The sequence below is a fragment of the Haematobia irritans genome, chromosome 4, assembly GCF_050003625.1.
Source record: "Haematobia irritans isolate KBUSLIRL chromosome 4, ASM5000362v1, whole genome shotgun sequence".
NCBI classification, from domain to species: Eukaryota; Metazoa; Arthropoda; class Insecta; order Diptera; family Muscidae; genus Haematobia; species Haematobia irritans.
Window position 1 is genome coordinate 32,364,479 of NC_134400.1, and position 19,799 is coordinate 32,384,277.

At 29.8% G+C, this 19,799-nt stretch overlaps 1 protein-coding gene across 1 annotated transcript in view; it reads left to right on the forward strand.

Moving 5' to 3' along the window:
* Window positions 1-19,799, forward strand: part of Cpr76Bc (Cuticular protein 76Bc) — a 76,895-nt gene that overhangs the window by 10,967 nt on the left and 46,129 nt on the right. The window contains exon 2 of the mRNA XM_075307810.1: window positions 18,866-19,012. Coding sequence (XP_075163925.1) covers window positions 18,866-19,012 — 147 coding nt within the window. The remainder of the gene's footprint in view (window positions 1-18,865; window positions 19,013-19,799) is intronic.

Consider the following 19,799-nt stretch of genomic DNA (forward strand, 5'->3'; position numbering starts at 1 on the left):
CATTAATTGAACCTATAAGTTCAGTTTATAAATTCTTAGCTAGGGGGGCCTAGCCCCCCCTAGGAAAATTGTCTAGCTACGCTAATGGCCCCCATATAAACCGATCCCCAGATTTGTCCTCCGGAGCCTCTTGGAGGAGCAAAATTTATCCGATCCGTTTGAAATTTAGTACGTGGTGTTAGTATATGGTCTCTAACAACCATGCAAGAATTGGTCCATATCGGTCCATAATTATATATAGCCCCCATATAAACCGATCCCCAGATTTGTCCTCCGGAGCCTCTTGGCGGAGCAAAATTCATCCGATCCGGTTGAAATTTGGTACGTGGTGTTAGTATGTGGCCGCTAATAAACATGCCAAATTTGGTCCATATCGGTCTATAGTTATATGTAGCCGATCCCCAATTACACAAAAATTGGTCCATATCGGTTCATAATCATGGTTGCCACTCGAGCCAAAAATAATCTACCATAATTTTATTTCTATAGAAAGTTTGCGTCAAAATTTTATTTCTATAGAAATTTTTTTCAAAATGTTATTCCTATAGAAAATTTTGTCAAACTTTATTTCTATAGAAAATTTTGGCAAAATTTTATTTCTATAGAAAATGTTGTCAAAATATTGATTCTATAGAGAATGTTGTCAAAATTTTAATTCTATTGAAAATTTTATCAAAATTTTATTTCTATAGAAAATTTTGTCAAAATTTTTATTCTGTAGAAAATTTTCGTCAAAATTTTATTTCTATAGAAAATTTTGACAAAATTTTATTTCTATAGAAAATGTTGTAAAAATTTTTTTTTGTCAAAATTTTATTTCTATAGAAGATTTTGTCAAAATTTTATTTCTATGGAAAATTTTGTCAAAATTTTATATCTATAGAAAATTTTGTCAAAGTTTTTGTTCTGTAGAAAATTTTGTCAAAATTTTATATCTGAAGAAAATTTTGTCAAAATTTTTGTTCTGTAGAAAATTTTCGTCAAAATTTTATTCCTATAGAAAATTTTGTCAGAATTTTATTTCTACAGAAAATTTTGTCAAAATTTTATTTCTATAGAAAATTTTGTCAAAATTTTATTTCTATAGAAAATGTTGTCAAAATTTTATTTCTATAGAAAATTTTGTCAAAATTTTATTTCTATAGAAAATTTTGTAAAAAATTTATTTCTGTAGAAAATTTTGTCAACATTTTATTTCTATAGAACATTTTGTCAACATTTTATTTCCATAGAAAATTTTGTCAACATTTCATTTCTATAGAAAATTTTGTCAAAATTTTATTGCTATAGAAAATTTTGTCAACATTTTACTTCCATAGAAAATTTTGTCAACATTTTATTTCTATAGAAAATTTTGTCAAGTTTTTATTTCTATAGAAAATTTTGTCAAAATTTTATTTCTATAGAAAATTTTGTCAAACTGAATTATATACGTGTTTAATCGGCCCTTTTTTTATACCCACCACCATAGAATGGTGACGGGGGTATAATAAGTTTGTCATTCCGTTTGTAACACATCGAAATATCGATTTCCGACTATATAAAGTATATATATTCTTGATCAGGGAGAAATTCTAAGACGATATAACGATGTCCGTCTGTCCGTCTGTCTGTCTGTCTGTCTGTCTGTCTGTCTGTTGTAATCACGCTACAGTCTTCAATAATGAAGCAATTGTGCTGAAATTTTGCACAAGCTCGTCTTTTGTCTGCAGGCAGGTCAAGTTCGAAGATGGGCTATATCGGTCCAGGTTTTGATATAGTCCCCATATAAACCGACCTCCCGATTTGGGGTCTTGGGCTTATAGAAATCGTAGTTTTTATCCAATTTGCCTGAAATTTGAAATCTGGAGGTATTTTATGACCATAAAGAGGTGTGCCAAAAATGGTGAGTATCGGTCCACGTTTTGTTATAGCCCCCATATAGACCGATCTCCCGATTTTACTTCTTGGGCTTATAGAAACCGCAGTTTTTATTCAATTTACCTGAAATTGGAAATCTAGAGGTATTGTAGAACCACAAATACGTGTGCCAAAAATTGTGAGTATCGGTCCATATTTTGGTATAGCCCCCATATAGACCGATCTCCCGATTTTACTTCTTGGGCTTATAGAAAACGCAGTTTTTGTTCAATCTACCTGAAATTGGAAATCTAGAGGTATTGTAGGACCACAAATACGTGTGTCAAAAATTGTGAGTATCGGTCCATATTTTGGTATAGCCCCCATATAGACCGATCTCCCGATTTTACTTCTTGGGCTTATAGAAACCGCAGTTTTTATTCAATTTATCTGAAATTGGAAATCTAGAGGTATTGTAGGGCCACAACTATGTGTGCCAAAAATTGTGAGTATCGGTCTATATTTTGGTATAGCCCCCATATAGACCGATCTCCCGATTTTACTTCTTGGGCTTATAGAAATCGCAGTTTTTATTAAATTTACCTGAAATTGGAAATATAGAGGTATTGTAGGACCACAAATACGTGTGCCAAAAATTGTGAGTATCGGTCCATATTTTGGTATAGCCCCCATATAGACCGATCTCCCGATTTGGGGTCTTGGGCTTCTAGAATCCGAAGTTTTTATCCTATTTGCCTGAAATTGGAAATCTAGAGGTATTTTCAGGTCACAAAGAGGTGTGCCGAAAATGGTGAGTATCGGTCCATATTTTAGTATAGCCCCCATAAGAACGATCTCCCGATTTAACTCTTTGGGTTTCTAGAAACCGTAGTTTTTATCTGATATGCCTGAAATTGTAAATATTCTGGTATTTTAGGCTCACAAAAACGTGTATCGGATTAAGTTTTTATCGGTCCATTTGGTAATGCCTCCATATAGACCGACTTCACTTCTTGAGGGTGTAGAAGGCGCACTGATCATGAAAATTGCTTGAAACTCAATGTAAAATTTCCAGATTTTACTTCAACAGATTTAAGATTTCAAATCAAGACGTTATTTTATAATTTTCTTGCACACTTACAACAGTTGTTAATGATTCCTCTAAAACTCAAACAAAAATGGTTCTTATAAATCCAGAATCTGATATAGTCTTCATAGGTGAAATCTTTAAATTTATCTTCGGGAAGTGTCCTCAAGTCCTCAAGCCCTCCTGAAATTTCAAAGGAAACCCTAAAATTTTGTTCATGGTGGTGGGTATTTAAGATTCGGCCCGGCCGAACTTACTGCTGTATATACTTGTTTTTGTTTAATATATACCCCTTATGGACTAACTGACAATTTAGAAGACAGTGTTAAAAAGTTTTACGATACCTTGCCATCGGCAAGTGTTATCGCAACCCAAGTAATTCGATTGTGGATGACAGCCTTTAGTAGAAGTTCCTACGCAGTCCATGGTGGAGGGTACATAAGATTCGGCCTAGCCGAACTTACGGCCTTATATACTTGTTATGAAATAAAACATTAATTGAACCTATAAGTTCAGTTTATAAATTCTTAGCTAGGGGGCTTAGCCCCACCTAGGAAAATTGTCTAGCTACGCTAATGGCCCCCATTTAAATCGATCCCCAGACTTGTCCTCCGGAGCCTCTTGGAGGAGCAAAATTTATCCGATCCGTTTGAAATTTAGTACGTGGTGTTAGTATATGGTCTCTAACAACCATGCAAGAATTGGTCCATATCGGTCCATAATTATATATAGCCCCCATATAAACCGATCCCCAGATTTGTCCTCCGGAGCCTCTTGGCGGAGCAAAATTCATCCGATCCGGTTGAAATTTGGTACGTGGTGTTAGTATGTGGCCGCTAATAAACATGCCAAATTTGGTCCATATCGGTCTATAGTTATATATAGCCGATCCCCAATCACACAAAAATTGGTCCATATCGGTTCATAATCATGGTTGCCACCCGAGCCAAAAATAATCTACCAAAATTTTATTTCTATAGAAATTTTTTTCAAAATGTTATTCCTATAGAAAATTTTGTCAAACTTTATTTCTGTAGAAAATTTTGGCAAAATGTTATTTCTATAGAAAATGTTGTCAAAATATTAATTCTATAGAGAATGTTGTCAAAATTTTAATTCTATTGAAAATTTTATCAAAATTTTATTTCTATAGAAAATTTCCGTCAAAATTTTATTTCTATAGAAAATTTTGACAAAATTTTATTTCTATCGAAAATGTTGTAAAAATTTTTTTTTTGTCAAAATTTTATTTCTATAGAAGATTTTGTCAAAATTTTATTTCTATAGAAAATTTTGTCAAAATTTTATATCTATAGAAAATTTTGTCAAAATTTTTGTTCTGTAGAAAATTTTGTCAAAATGTTATATCTGAAGAAAATTTTGTCAAAATTTTTGTTCTGTAGAAAATTTTCGTCAAAATTTTATTTCTATAGAAAATTTTGTCAGAATTTTATTTCTACAGAAAATTTTGTCAAAATTTTATTTCTATAGAAAATTTTGTCAAAATTTTATTTCTATAGAAAATGTTGTCAAAATTTTATTTATATAGAAAATTTTGTCAAAATTTTTTATTACATAGAAAATTTTGTCAAAACTTTATTTCTATAGAAAATTTTGTCAAAATTTTATTTCTACAAAAAATTTTGTCAAAATTTTATTTCTATAGAAAATTTTGCCAAAATTTTATTTCTATAGAAAATTTTATCAGAATTTTATTTCTATGGAAAATTTTGTCAAAATTTTATTTCTATAGAAAATTTTGTAAAAATTTTATTTCTATAGAAAATTTTATTAGAATTTTATTTCTACAGAAAATTTTGTCAAAATTTTATTTCTATAGAAAATTTTGTCAAAATTTTATTTCTATAGAAAATTTTGTCAAAATTTTATTTCTATAGAAAATTTTGTCAAAGTTTTATTTCTATAGAAAATTTTGTCAAAATTTTATTTCTATAGAAAATTTTGTCAAAATTTTATTTCTATAGAAAATTTTGTCAAAATTTTATTTCTATAGATAATTTTGTCAAAATTTTATTTCTATAGATAATTTTGTCAAAATTTTATTTCTATAGAAAATTTTGTCAAAATTTTATTTCTATAGAAAATTTTGTCAAAATGTTATTTCTATAGAAAATTTTGTCAGAATTTTATTTCTATAGAAAATTTTGTCAAAATTTTATTTCTATAGAAAATTTTGTCAAAATTTTATTTCTATAGAAAATTTTGTCAAAATTTTATTTCTATAGAAAATTTTGTCAAAATTTTATTTCTATAGAAAATTTTGTCAAAATTTTATTTCTATAGAAAATTTTGTCAAAATTTTATTTCTATAGAAAATTTTGTCAAAATTTTATTTCTATAGAAAATTTTGTCAAAATGTTATTTCTATAGAAAATTTTGTCAAAATTTTATTTCTATAGAAAATTTTGTCAAAATTTTATTTCTATAGAAAATTTTGTCAAAATTTTATTTCTATAGAAAATTTTGTCAAAATTTTATTTCTATGGAAAATTTTGTCAAAGTTTTATTTCTATAGAAAATTTTGTCAAAATTTTATTTCTATAGAAAATTTTGTCAAAATTTTCTTTCTATAGAAAATTTTGTCAAAATTTTATTTCTATAGAAAATTTTGTCAAAATCTTATTTTTACAAAAAATTTTTGTCAAAATTTTATTTCTATCGAAAATTTTGTCAAAATTTTATTTCTATTGAAAATTTTGTCAAAATTTTATTTCTATAGAAAATTTTGTCAAAATTTTATTTCTATAGAAAATTTTGTCAAAATTTTATTTCTATAGATAATTTTGTCAAAATTTTATTTCTATAGAAAATTTTGTCAAAATCTTATTTTTACAAAAAATTTTTGTCAAAATTTTATTTCTATCGAAAATTTTGTCAAAATTTTATTTCTATTGAAAATTTTGTCAAAATTTTATTTCTATAGAAAATTTTGTCAAAATTTTATTTCTATAGAAAATTTTGTCAAAATTTTATTTCTATAGATAATTTTGTCAAAATTTTATTTCTATAAACATTTTGTCAAAATTTTATTTCTATAGAAAATTTTGTCAAAATTTTATTTCTATAGAAAATTTTGTCAAAATTTTATTTCTATTGAAAATTTTGTCAAAATTTTATTTCTATAGAAAATTTTGTCAAAATTTTATTTCTATAGAAAATTTTGTCAAAATTTTATTTCTATAGATAATTTTGTCAAAATTTTATTTCTATAGAAAATTTTGTCAAAATTTTATTTCTATAGAAAATTTTGTCAAAGTTTTATTTCTATAGAAAATTTTGTCAAAATTTTATTTCTATAGAAAATTTTGTCAAAGTTTTATTTCTATAGAAAATTTTGTCAAAATTTTATTTTTATAGAAAATTTTGTCAAAATTTCATTTCTATAGAAAATTTTGTCAAAATTTCATTTCTATAGAAAATTTTGTCAAAATTTTATTTCTATAAAAATTTTGTCAAAATTTTATTTCTATAGAAAATTTTGTCAAAATTTTATTTCTATAGAAAATTTTGTCAAAATTTTATTTCTATAGAAAATTTTGTCAAAATTTTATTTCTATAGAAAATGTTGTAAAAATTTTATTTTGTCAAAATTTTATTTCTATAGAAACTTTTGTCAAAAATTTATTTCTATAAAAAATTTTGTGAAACTTAATTATATACGTATTTAATCGGCATTTTTTAGTTTAATATATACCACGTATGGACTACCTTGCAATTTAGAAGACGGTGTTAGGAAGTTTTAAGATACCTTGCCATCGGCAAGTGTTACCGCAAGCCAAGTAATTCTTTTGTGGATGACAGTCTTCAGTAGAAGTTTCTACGCAATCCATGGTGGAGGGTACATGAGCTTCGGCCTGGCCGAACTTACGGCCGTATATACTTGTTAAGCCTCCTATCTGGCTTTAAATCTAGGAGTCTTTCTTCCCTGGAATGGCTGTGTTCTGGTCTTACGAATATCTGATAAGTTTTTCTTTATCAAGGGCCATTTGATAGATCATCTGGTTCATTTGGCTTTTTATACCCTCCACCATAGGATGGGGGTATATTAACTTTGTCATTCCGTTTGTAACACATCGAAATATTGCTCTAAGACCCCACAAAGTATATATATTCTGGGTCGTGGTGAAATTCTGAGTCGATCTAAGCATGTCCGTCCGTCCGTCCGTCTGTCCGGCTGTCCGTCCGTCTGTGGAAATCACGCTAACTTCCGAACGAAACTAGCTATCGACTTGAAACTTGGCACAAGTAGTTGTTATTGATGTAGGTCGGATGGTATTGAAAATGGGCCATATCGGCCCACGTTTACGTATAGCCCCCATATAAACCGATCCCCAAATTTGGCTTGCGGAGCCTTCCGGAGCAGCAAAATTCATCCGATCCGGTTGAAATTTGGTACGTGGTCTAAGTATACGGTCTCTAACAACCATGCAAAAATTGGTCCATATCGGTCCATAATTATATATAGCCCCCATATAAACCGATCCCCAGATTTGACCTCCGGAGCCTCTTGGAGGGGCAAAATTCATCCGATCCAGTTGAAATTTGGTACTTGATGTTAGTATACGGTCTCTAACAACCATGCAAAAATTGGTCCATATCGGTCCATAAATATATATAGCTCCCATATAAACCGATCCCCAGATTTGACCTCCGGAGCCTCTTGGAGGAGCAAACTTCATCCTACCCGATTGAAATTTGGTACGTGGTGTTAGTATATGGTCTCTAACAACCATGCAAAAACTGGTCCATATCGGTCCATAATTATATATAGCTCCCATATAAACCGATCCCCAGATTTGACCTCCGGAGCCTCTTGGAGGGGCAAAATTCATCCGATCCGTTTGAAATTGGGTACCTGATGTTAGAATACGGTCTCTAACAAGCATGCAAAAATTGGTCCATATCGGTCCATAATTATATATAGCTCCCATATAAACCGATCCCCAGATTTGAACTCTGGAGCCTCTTGGATGAGCAAAATTCATCCGATCCAATTGAAATTTAGTACTTGGTGTTAGTATATGGTCTCTAACAACCATGCAAAAATTGGTCCATATCGGTCCATAATTATATATAGCTCCCATATAAACCGATCCCCAGATTTGACCTCCGGAGTCTCTTGGAGGAGCAAAAGTCATCCGATGCGGTTGAAATTGGGTACATTTCGTTAGTATATGGCCTCTAACAGCCATGTAAAAATTGTCAAATTTTATTACTATAGAAAGTTTTGTCAAAATTTCATTTCTATAGAAAGTTTTGTAAAAAGTTTATTTCTATAGCAATGTTTGTCAACATTTTATTTCCATAGAAAATTTTGTCAAAATTTTATTTCTATAGAAAATTTTGTAAAAAATTTATTTCTGTAGAAAATTTTGTCAACATTTTATTTCTATAGACAATTTTGTAAACATTTTATTTCTATAGAACATTTTGTCAACATTTTATTTCTATAGAAAATTTTATCAACATTTTATTTCTATAGAAAATTTTGTCAAAATTTTATTGCTATAGAAAATTTTGTCAACATTTTACTTCCATAGAAAATTTTGTCAACATTTTATTTTTGTCAAAATTTTATAGCTATAATTTTGTCAAAATTTTATAGCTATAGAAAATTTTGTCAAACTGAATTATATACGTACTTAATCGGCCTTTTTTTTGTTTAATATATACCCCTTATGGACTAACTTACAATTTAGAAGACAGTGTTAAAAAGTTTTACGATACCTTGCCATCGGCAAGTGTTATCGCAACCCAAGTAATTCGATTGTGGATGACAGCCTTTAGTAGAAGTTCCTACGCAATCCATGGTGGAGGGTACATAAGATTCGGCCTGGCCGAACTTACGGCCGTATACACTTGTTAAACTTTTCATTATAATTACAACTTTCTCTGGCGTAATAATACACCAGAGAACAGTCTTTGTTTATAGGAAATTCTTGACTAAAATTAAAGCGATATCACTTAACCTAAATGGAATCGAATAAGCGAATATTTCTCGAGACTTTAGATATTTAAACGAAACATAATCTGTCCACTCCATATTAATTTATTTCTCTTTGGATTTCAAAACTAGTCCTGTTATCGACAAAAACATCTGGAAACAAATTAATTGCGTTACAACTTTACAACGTTAAAGACATTTGCCGTTAACTCATTTTAAGCCATGGCAAAAGTATGAATATAAAAAAAAAATAAAAATTTCATATAAAACAGTGGCGTAAGATAGGCATAGAATGTAAAACGAACTAAAAAGTTGTTCACAGTTTTATAGGCCACATTTTTACACTTGATTGTTTGGTAAAACGTTCAATAGTTCAAGCGATGTAGTCGAGAAATGGTTTTCCAATTGTTTCGGGGAAAAAGTGATAATTTTTTCGACATTTTTGGGATTTGGAGCATGAAGATAAAATTTTTCCGACTTAAAATATTTTTTGTTGGCCGAGTCAAGAGATACAACTATACTGAAGACTGCAAAAAAAAATAATAACATTTTGCAAGCTATGACCATGCGATAAATAGAAGGAAATTAACAAAAATATGCCCGCCTTGCATACAAAGTCTTATGGATTCCCATCCCAGTTTCGACCAAACACCAAAAAGTTCTTCAGCGGTGGAATATCCCCTCTAAGTAAAGCTGAAAAGATTTCTAAATATTTCAAAGCTTCTCTAAGTGGTTTCACCGCAATGTAGAATGCCGTTGTGACTCAGCTCTATAAAGGTGGTCCCTTGTTCTTAATATATACATAGCATACAGTGATAAGAGAGAAATTCATCTCATTGGTATCGCAATGGACTATAGAGTCTAAGTGATTCTGAAATATCGGGCTGCCACTATACCTAACATAACCGAACATAGCATTGTCTTGACTATTGCTCAAAACCCTAGTTGCCAACTATGCATTTTTAGCCCATTTCTATGAAATGGTACGTGAAGACCATATTGGAATATTTTTATACTTATTGATTATAATGTAGGATATTTTCGAATAAATATTTCTATTTCATGTCCTAAGTATCATATATATATAAGCCCACTGTATATAAAGAAAATTTCATAGGAATGGAAAATTTGTAACACATATATCTCCATAGGCAATTTGTCTGCCTCATTGCATTACATTATTATGCATATTTAGCACATTTACGAATTGTGAGCTGAACAAATTAATTTATGAACTTATTTCTTAACAGCCATCAATGCTATAGTACAAAAAAAAAAACTATCACCAGCACCCAAAATTTACATGGATGGAGAATGTTGTTAATTCAGCTGAAATAATATAATTAATAAAAATTGAAATTGCAAAATGAATGGACTACAGTCATAGTTGAGTGGAAAAACTGCTTACCACAAGCATTTATACATACCCCCAGCAATACCAAATTTTATTTCCATAGAAAGTTGTCAAAATTTTATTTCTATAGATAAATTTGTCAAAATTTTGTTTCTATATACAATTCTATAAAAAATTTTTTTTTTCTGTAGAAAATTTTGACAAAATTTTATTTCTATAGAAAATTTTGACAAAATTTTATTTCTATAGAAAATTTTGACAAAATTTTATTTCTTTAGAAATTTTTACCACAATTTTATTTCTATAGAAAATTTTGTCAAAATTTTATTTTTATAGAAAATTTTGTCAATATTTTATTTCTTTAGAAATTTTTACCACAATTTTATTTCTATAGAAAATTTTGTCAAAATTTTATTTCATTATTGTTGTTTTTGATTTCAGCTTAAAACCATGCATTGACTAAACTACAAGTGTAGCTTAACCAGTAGAGGAAAAGTATGCTAGTCAAATTTATTTGGGCAAAGCCCTATAGACTGCAAGATGGTTGGATGTACAGCTGTTTTCGGAATTACCACATTCCTCATCAGCATCCTCTACTTGCACCAAAACTATTAACCAATTATAAGAATAAATTCGGGTAATTCACTCAACCCAAAGTGAAATACACTTGAACCTTCCGAAAAAAGGTTTGATAGTCGGCTACTGCCTAAACAAATTTGCAAGCATATCTCTTTTCCTTTGCCAAACTCAAATCATCGATTTGCATGTAGTTGGCTGGGTTTGTTTTTGAGCGTGCTTCCTCTATCTTCATTCGTTTTGTTTGTTAGTGTTGGTTTCTCTTCAATAGTTATTGTTTTTAATTTCAGCTTAAAACCATGCATTGACTAAACCACAAGTGTAGCTTAACCAACAGAGGAAAGCTCAAAAACAAACCCAGACAACTACATTCAAATCGATGATTTGAGTTTGGCAAAGGAAACGAATTTATTCTGATAATTGGTTAATAGTTTTGCTGCAAGTAGAGGATGCTGATGAGGAATGTGGTAATTCCGAAGGAATGAAGGAATGAAGGAAGCACGCTCAAAAACCAAACCAGCCAACTACATTCAAACAAACATAACGATTGAAGGGAAACCAACAATAACAAAAAAAAACGAAAAAAGTTTATTTCTATAGAAAATTTGTCAAAAATTTTATTTCTATAAAAATTTTTTTCAAAATTATATTTCTACAGAAAATTTTGTCAAACTTTTATTTCTGTACAAAATTTGGTCAAAATTTTATTTCTATAAAATTTTTTTTAAATGTTATTTCTATAGAAAATTTTGTAAAAATTTCATTTCTAAAGAAAATTTTGTCAAAATTTTATATTAGCAGAAAATTTTGTCAAAATTTTATATTTACAGAAAATTTTGTCAAAATTTTATATCTACAGAAAATTTTGTCAAAATTTTATTTTTATACCCACCACCATAGAATGGTGACGGGGGTATAATAAGTCTGTCATTCCGTTTGTAACACATCGAAATATCGATTTCCGACTATATAAAGTATATATATTCTTGATCAGGGAGAAATTCTAAGACGATATAACGATGTCCGTCTGTCCGTCTGTCTGTCTGTCTGTCTGTCTGTCTGTTGTAATCACGCTACAGTCTTCAATAATGAAGCAATCGTGCTGAAATTTTGCACAAACTCGTCTTTTGTCTGCAGGGCAGGTCAAGTTCGAAGATGGGCTATATCGGTCCAGGTTTTGATATAGTCCCCTTTTAGCCGACCTCCTGATTTGGGGTCTTGGGCTTATAGAAATCGTAGTTTTTATCCAATTTGCCTGAAATTTTATATCTAGAGGTATTTTATGACCATAAAGAGGTGTGCCAAAAATAGTGAGTATCGGTCCATGTTTTGGTATAGCCCCCATATAGACCGATCTCCCGATTTTACTTCTTGGGCTTATAGAAACCGCAGATTTTATTCAATTTACCTGAAATTGGAAATCTAGAGGTATTGTAGGACCACAAATACGTGTGCCAAAAATGGTGAGTATCGGTCCATATTTTGGTATAGCCCCCATATAGACCTATCTCCCGATTTTACTTCTTGGGCTTATAGAAACCGCAGTTTTTATTCAATTTACCTGAAATCTAGAGGTGTTGTAGGACCACAAATACGTGCGTCAAAAATTGTGAGTATCGGTCCATGTTTTGGTATGGTCCCCATATAAAACGACCTCCCGATTTGGGGTCTTGGGTTTATAGAAACCGTAGTTTTTATCCAATTTGTCTGAAATTGGAAATCTAAAGGTATTTTCGGGCCATAAAGAGGTGTGCCGAAAACGGTGAGTATCGCTCCATATTTTAGTATAGCCCCCATAAGAACGATTTCGCGATTTATCTGATTTGCCTGAAATTGTAAATATTCTGGTATTTTAGGCTCACAAAAACGTGTATCGGATTAAGTTTTTATCGGTCCATTTGGTAATGCCTCCATATAGACCGACTTCACTTCTTGAGGGTGTAGAAAGCGCACTTATCATGAAAATTGCTTGAAACTCAATGTAAAATTTCCAGATTTTACTTCTACAGATTTAAGATTTCAAATCAAAACGTTATTTTATAATTTTCTTGCACACTTACAAGAGATGTTAATGATTCCTCTAAAACTCAAACAAAAATGGTTCTCATAAATCCAGAATCTGATATAGTCCTCATAGGTGAAATCTTTAAATTTATCTTCGGGAAGTGTCCTCAAGTCTTCAAGCCCTCCTGAAATTTCAAAGGAACCCCTAATATTTGGTTCATGGTGGTGGGTATTTAAGATTCGGCCCGGCCGAACTTACTGCTGTATATACTTGTTATATAGTAGATTTTGTCAAAATTTTATTTCTATAGAAAATTTCGTCAAAATTTCATTTCTATTAAAATTTTTCTCAAAATTTTATTTCAGTGGAAAATTTTGTTAAAATTTGATATCTATAGAAAATTTTCTTAACTTAACTCTTGTCATAGAAAATTTTGTCAAAAATTTTATTTCTATAGAAATTTTTTTCAAAATTATATTTCTACAGAAAATTTTGTCAAACTTTTATTTCTATAGAAAATTTTCTCAAATTTTTATTTCAGTAAAAAAATTTGTCAAAATTTTATTTCAGTAGAAAATTTTCTTAACATTTTATTTCTATAGAAAATTTTGCCAAAATTTTATTTCTATAGAAAATTTTGCCAAAATTTTATTTCTATAGAAAATTTTGTCAAAATTTTATTTCTATTAAAATTTTTCTCAAAATTTTATTTCTATAGAACATTTTCTAAATATTTTATTTATATATAACATTTTCACTTCAAATGAAACCTTTTTCAAATCAAATGAAAACTTTTTCAAATCAAATGAAACCCTTTTCAAATCAAATGATACCTTTTCCAAATCAAGTGAAACTTTTTCAAATCAAATGAAACTTTTTCCATTTCAAATTAAAACTTTTTCCATGTCAAATGAGACTTTTTTAAAATCAAATGAATCTCTAAAACCAAAGGAATTCTTTTTAATGAATGAATTTACAATTAGCCCGCAAAATTATTTTAAAAATAAATTTAAAAATAAAAATACACTTTTTTGAAGAATTATTTCGTTGAAGAATTTGTGTTCCTTTCCTATTTGTACACTCAACTAATGCTGAAATTATTGATTATCCAAGTCTTAATTTAGGATTGCACGCCCTTTTAAATATAAGCTCGTTTTTAAATGAATATAGCTATGGTAAACGTTATTCAAAAATGCATTAGGATTTTTAATTAAATTAAAGTCACTATTACTAATCGATGTCTAATATTATCATGGGAAATTTCATCCAATCGAAAATCCATAATGAGTTATAGTAACGATTGTAATTTTTCACACGATTTTTAAAAAATAAAACAAATTTCTTTTAAGTCAAAGTGTTTTTTTATACCCTGCGCCACACTGTGGAACAGGGTATTATAAGTTAGTGCATATGTTTGTAACACCCAGAAGGAGACGAGATAGACACATGGTGTCTTTGGCAATAATGCTCAGGGTGGGTCCCTGAGTCGATATAACCATGTCCGTCTGTCCGTCCGTTCGTCTGTCTGTGAACACATTTTTGTGATCAAAGTATAGATCGCAATTTAAGTCCAATCGCCTTCAAATTTGGCACATGTTCCTAATTTGGGTCAGAATAGAACCCTATTGATTTTGGAAGAAATCGGTTCAGATTTAGATATTTAAATATGGACCCAGCAGCCAGAGTTTTATACCGATTTGCTTGAAATTTTGTACAAACATAACATTTAGTCGTATAGTCAAGTGTGCAAAATTTGATTGAAATCGGTTCAGATTTAGATATAGCTCCCATATATATCTTTCGCCCGATATGGACTTATATGACCCCAGAAGCCAGATTTTTGGCCGAATTTGGTTGAAATTTTGCACTAGGAGTACAATTAGTAGTATAGTCAAGTGTGCAAAATTTCATTGAAATCGATTCAGATTTAGATATAGCTCCCATATATATCTTTCGCCCGATATGGGCTGATATGGTCCTAAAAGCCAGAGTTTTGGCCCAATTTGGTTGAAATTTTGCACAGGGAGAAGATTTAGCATTGTAGCTATGCGTGCCAAATTTGTGTGAAATCGATTCAGATTTAGATATAGCTCCCATATATATCTTTCGCCCGATATGGACTAATATGGTCCTAGAAGCCAGAGTTTTGGCCCAATTTGTTTGAAATTTTGCACTAGGAGTACAATTAGTAGTATAGTCAAGTGTGCAAAATTTGATTGAAATCGGTTCAGATTTAGATATAGCTCCCATATATATCTTTCGCCCGATATGGACTAATATGGTTCTAATAGCCAGAGTTTTGGACCAATTTGGTTGAAATTTTGCACAGGGAGTAGGTTAGCATTGTAGCTATGCGTGCCAAATTTGATTGAAATCGGTTCAGATTTATATATAGCTCCCATATATAGCTTTCGCCCGATTTACACTCATATGACCACAGAGGCCAATTTTTTACTCCGATTTAGCTGAAATTTTGCACAGGGAGTAGAATTAGCATTGTAGCTATGCGTGCCCAATTTGGTTGAAATCGGTTCAGATTTAGATATAGCTCCCATATATATGTTTTTCTGATTTCGACAAAAATGGTCAAAATACCATCATTTTCCCTTTTAAAATCGTCTCTGCTTAGTCGAAAACTTGTAAATAGGATTGTAATTTTCCTTGTCATCAAATACATACACGCAAAAAAATAATTCTTTCCTCCCAAACGAAATTTTAGACAAACAAAGTTCGTTTCTCATTTGCTTTTCGCTGTAAGGAAGTGTATTTGGGAGAAAAGTATATACTTTTTGTGATAAACGTTTATTCTTTTCCAGGATGTAAAAACAATTTCATAAGGACAAACTCAAAAAAAAAAAACATTGTTTTCTTGCTAATTGCATTTTCCCTCACATCTTTCTCACATCCACGAGGTTTTTTAGTTCTTAACACCTTTTCCTGTAATACCAACAATTTAGAAGAAATTATACGATTTTATAAATTTTTAAAATTTTTTTTACCTTTCGCCTGGACGGAGAATCGAACCGCGGACCATGCACTTTGTAAGCCAACACACTAACCACTGGGCTATGTACCTGTTATGGTCATCAATAGATAAATATCCATATAAGTTATATTTATATAGCATAGCTTGCGGCGCCCACGAACCGAATAAACAAAGTTTATTTAACAGAAACAAACATTTAGTTTGTCACCGTGGTGCAGTGGTAGCTACGTCCGACTTGCATGCCAAGGGTCGTGGGTTCGATCCCTGCTTCGACCAAAGTTTTTTTTTGTTTTGTTTTTTTTTTTTTTTTACATATATTCCAGATATGTTCGGAAGATTCCGAAAAAATGTTCAACATTCTATTGTAGTATATTAAATTTTGAACTGTAAAATGTGTCTTATTAAAGACCTAAAGTGAGAAAAGAACAGTGTTTGATATAAACGAAATGGACTGTGTTGTTGTTTCAAAAATAAATTTTTTTATTGAAAAAATAAAAATTTTGTAACAAACGAATTTTTTGGTGATAAAAGTTTAAAATTTTGGAAGCAATTCAAAAAACTCTAACAAAAGAAAAACGTTTTCGGTACACGTTTTCCAAACGTTTTTTTTCTTTGCGTGTATATATCGAAAACACGAATTTTTTCCCGACTACGGATGGGTCATACTATTTCAACGCATCAACATCTTATGAAAGTCAACTTGAACAACAACTGCCTTAAATGTGGAAATACCTTATCAGTATCTCATATTCTAAAAAACTGTTCTCATCTCACCCACTGGCACACCACTATACTCGACAATAAAGGATTGGACATCCTAAAATCTACAACAGCAGATAATATAAATATAATTTTTAATTTCATATCTACTATCAAATTTCCAATCTAAAATTGTTTTCTAAAATTTTTAGCTGATAGCCTTAGTAGCTAATGCTAGATTTTCTCTCTATTATTCTTATATTTACTATAAGTTTAATAAATAAATAAATAATTATCGAGCGATAATCATAAAAAAACTTTTGCGAAGTTTCCTTAAAATTGCTTCAGATTTAAATGTTTCCCATATTTATACCCTGCGCCAAACTGTGGAACTAATACCCTGTTAAGTTAGTGCATATGTTTGTAACACCCAGAAGGAGACGAGGTAGACATATGGTGCCTTTGGCAATAATGCTCAGGGTGGTTCCCTGAGTCGATATAACCATGTCCGTCTGTCCGTCCGTCCGTCTGTCTGTGAACACATTTTTGTGAGCAAAGTCGAGGTCGCAATATAAGTCCAATATCAATAATTAAGAGCATACACAATAAATAGAAATAAAATGTTGGTATTGTTTGATTTTATTCTTAATTAGTGAAATTAATGTTTATTGCCTAATTTATAAACCAAGTGTATAGATTTTATAGAAGTCTAACAAATTTTGCCCAGATCGGAAAATGTGGATCTACAAGGTGGTGCAGGGTACAATATAGTCGGTCCCTCCCGACTTTAGACTTTCCTTACTTGTTTTATAGTAAATTTTGCCAAAATTTTACTTCTATAGAAAATTTTGACAAATTTTTTTTTCTATAGAAAATTTTGTCAAAATTTTATTTCAGTAGAAAATTTTCTTAACTTTTTATTTCTATAGAAATTTTCTCAATTTTTATTTCTATTGTTTCTATAGAAAATTTTGTCACATTTTTATTTTTACATAGTAAATTTTGCCAAAATTTTATTTCTATAGAAAATTTTGTCACATTTTTATTTTTATATAGTAAATTTTGCCATAATTTTATTTCTATAGAAAATTTTGTTAAAATTTTACTTCTATAGAAAATTTTGTCAATTTTTTTTTCTATAGAAAATTTTGTCAAAATTTTCTTAAAATTTTATTTCTATAGAACATTTTGTCAAAATTTTATTTCTATAGAAAATTTTGTCACATTTTTATTTTTATATAGTAAATTTTGCCAAAATTTTATTTCTATAGAAAATTTTGTCACATTTTTATTTTTATATAGTTAATTTTGCCATAATTTTATTTCTATAGAAAATTTTGCCAAAATTTCTATAGAAAATTTTGTCAAAATTTTATTTCTATAGAAAATTTTGTCAAAATTTTAGCCTTTTATAAAATTTTGTCAATGTTCTATTTTTTTGAAAATTTTTATTTTATTTCTATAGAAAATTTTGTCAAAATTTTATTTCTATAGAAAATTTTGTCAAAATTGTATTTCTATTAACATTTTTCTCAAGATTTTATTTCAGTAGAAAATTTTGTCAAAATTTTATTTCTATATAAAATTTTGTCAAAATTATATTTCTATAGAAAATTTTGTCAAAATTGTAGTCTTTTATAAAATTTTGTCAACGTTTTATTTCTATAGAAAATTTTTTTAACATTTTATTTATATAGAAAATTTTGCCAAAATTTTATTTCTATAGAAAATTTTGTCAAAATTTTATTTCTATTAAAATTTTTCTCAAAATTTTATTTCAGTAGAAAATTTTGTCAAAATTTTATTTCTATATAAAATTTTGTCAAAATTTTATTTCTATAGAAAATTTTCTTAACATTTTATTTATATAGAAAATTTTGCCAAAATTATATTTCTATAGAAAATGTTGTCAAAATTTTATTTCTATAAAAAATTTGGTTAAAATTTTATCGCTGTATAAAATTTTGTCAGCCATCCTGTACGAGTATATCGAGAAAAGGACATTTAAGTACATTTTTGTCTTATATACTTTTGCTGAATTTAAAGTAGACCTCCTTAAAGCTACATAAACGAGTTCAAATTGTAATTGCTCGCAGTGTTTATTTAGCAACATTTCGAAATATTGTTTTCTCACTCCATATTTAATGGTAAAACTTTTGAGACCCAAAAATGCCTATCAATTTTGCAATTTTCTTTATCATCGGCCCCAAGGTGACAATTAGCGTTGATATTCATTAGTCGATAAAAATGTATTTAGCTTATCACCTTCGCTCCTCTATTAGTTGGACATTTTACAATTTGTCTTTAAAAAGCATTTTCAGTGGATTTTCATATTTTCCCTCATTTATTTACAGATACCACGCAAGTGGTTAAATTGGCTTTTGCTAATCACCATCACCGTTGCTATGTCAGCCAACAAAATCGTGCAATCGCAACCGATACACGTCGCCGACGATGACGATAATCACAAGGATGGAATGATGGAATACGCACCACAATTTGTAAGTAGCACATGTTTTCATGTCCATAATAATTAATGCTATTAATTAATTACTAGTGAAATGAATTGATATCAAAATATGCTAATTGAAGTAGGAGGAGGGGGTGGCGTGATAATCTCATCGTTTACAATAAAAATTAGAAAAGACTAAACTAATTTAATAATGGCAATTTCCAGAGATTTTTAAGTAAATGGAAAAATATTTGGTATGGGTGATTAAAGATTTGATTTGATGATATGGGAGTTTTTTTATTCATTAAAATCAAAATACGTAAGAACGACAGAAAGTGGAATCTTATATACCCTATGCCATAGATTGGCATTTTTACAATGCTTACTACTTAGTAGTGGCGATTGTACAAGGATATGGGTTAGATCTCGCCATTGTGGGTGTTGGGACAATATTGGACGAAATCGGGCGACATCTACACAAGTCGGAGCCTCATCTGAATCTTAACCGATTCTGTGGAAAGTCGACTATTACAGTGACCACAATATGGGCAAAATTTGGCATTTGGTTGTACGTATTGTCAACCAATTGTACTCAGTATGGAAAGTTTTAAGCAAATCAATGTGAAACCATTTAAATCCATATCGGGCGATATATATCTTCATCTGAACTGACTTTATAAATTCACATCGGGCGAAAGATATATACGAGAGCTATATCTAAACCAAGTTACCTGATAAATTGCAAGTAAGAACCTATGACAAATTTGAGGACGATCGGACATAAACTGCGAGCTGTACTTTGCACACAAAAATACAAGAACCTGCAGACAGACGCA